This window comes from Sinocyclocheilus grahami, unplaced genomic scaffold, assembly GCF_001515645.1.
Source record: "Sinocyclocheilus grahami isolate Dianchi unplaced genomic scaffold, SAMN03320097.WGS_v1.1 scaffold61.1, whole genome shotgun sequence".
Lineage (NCBI taxonomy): Eukaryota > Metazoa > Chordata > Actinopteri > Cypriniformes > Cyprinidae > Sinocyclocheilus > Sinocyclocheilus grahami.
Genome location: NW_015505240.1, coordinates 2729465 through 2731004, shown reverse-complemented (window position 1 = coordinate 2731004; position 1540 = coordinate 2729465). Strand labels below are relative to the sequence as shown.

The window sequence follows — 1540 nt, the reverse complement described above, 5'->3', positions numbered from 1 at the left end:
CTGTCTGTCTGTCTGTCTGTCTGTCTGTCTGTCTATCTATCTATCTATCTATCTATCTATCTGCTTGATGAACTGCAAATCCCAGATGGCGTCGCGGGGGCGTGTCGTCACGTGACCTAAGCAAGGTGTTTTCACATGAGCGCGAGGAGAGGAGAGGAGAGGGCTCGCAGAGGTCAGAGCTCAGAGTGCAGGCGGACCGCGGAGAGACACGCTCAGTTCATCTACAGGAGGATGGAGGTGGAGAACCGACCCAACGGATTTGACTTCTCCAAACGGGACAAATTACTGAGCAGCGGTGAGTTTCTGCTGCTCGTTCACAGTTATGCGGTCTCAGATGAAAATTAAGACGCTTCAGTTACAGTTTTGAATCTTATTATAGATTCACGAGGGCATAATTCGGGAAAAGTGTATTGTTTTGCTTTATTGTTTCTCAAAGTATCCTCTCCAGGTTTGTTTTAAATAGTGTGGTCTACCTTTAGAGCTTTCTCAAAGGAATTTTGTGCAGTGTTTATGCAATTTGTAATTTTACCCCTGTATGGAGTTAAATGTGTGTAATGTGATGAATGGACGTCCAGAGCTGGAGTTTGGGGGACAGTGAGGTCTTTTAAAGCGCTGCTGAGGAATGTTTTTTATATGCACGTCCGCGAGGAATCGTAAAAGATGAACTTTTGAACTTGAGCGAATCACCCTCGAGCGCCACAAAAACACGTCAATGACAACAAACAAGCAGCTGTAGCATTTTTAATTAGTGAAAATAAATCGATGAAGAGAAATAAAATGACAGATTGTATGTAAAAAAAATTTTTTTTTTAAATGTTTGATTGCATTTATTAATTCATTTACATTGTTTCAATTTGTAATTTTACCCCTGTATGGAGTTAAATGTGTGTAATGTGATGAATGGACGTCCAGAGCTGGAGTTTGGGGGACAGTGAGGTCTTTTAAAGCGCTGCTGAGGAATGTTTTTTATATGCACGTCCGCGAGGAATCGTAAAAGATGAACTTTTGAACTTGAGCGAATCACCCTCGAGCGCCACAAAAACACGTCAATGACAACAAACAAGCAGCTGTAGCATTTTTAATTAGTGAAAATAAATCGATGAAGAGAAATAAAATGACAGATTGTATGTAAAAAAAATTTTTTTTTTAAATGTTTGATTGCATTTATTAATTCATTTACATTGTTTGTTTAGAATAGTATTATTAATAATACATTAAATATGTATTTATTTAAATATATATTTTTGTTTTTGTAAGATTGGGAGAGTAGTTGTCTAATGCTTTTTTTTTTAATCTGGAAAAACATTTAAAGTTGAATATCTTTGCTCTGTTTACTAATAAAGCCCATATTTGGGTTATTATGGGCTCTGGTGATCCTGAGATCATTCACTTTTAAAACTAAATATTTTAACTAAATAAAGGTTTTTTTGCCTTCATCTATGATTCCACAAAGAACCTTTAACATCCATGGAATACTTTGCATCTATAAAGGGTTCTATAAAATGAAATCTATAAAATGTTCTTCACACTAAGAAAAAAA

The 1540-nt window shown here is 36.4% G+C and overlaps 1 protein-coding gene across 2 annotated transcripts in view; it reads left to right on the top strand.

Moving 5' to 3' along the window:
* Window positions 1-166: 166 nt before the first annotated feature.
* The window catches only part of LOC107584676 (nuclear receptor subfamily 6 group A member 1-B), a 28351-nt gene continuing 26977 nt past the window's right edge, over window positions 167-1540 (top strand). For both annotated transcript variants that reach the window (XR_001609169.1, XM_016271384.1), the window contains exon 1: window positions 167-295. Coding sequence is in view for 1 of the 2 variants with exons in the window: in XM_016271384.1 (XP_016126870.1) it covers window positions 232-295 (64 nt within the window). In the remaining variant the exon portion in view is untranslated. The remainder of the gene's footprint in view (window positions 296-1540) is intronic.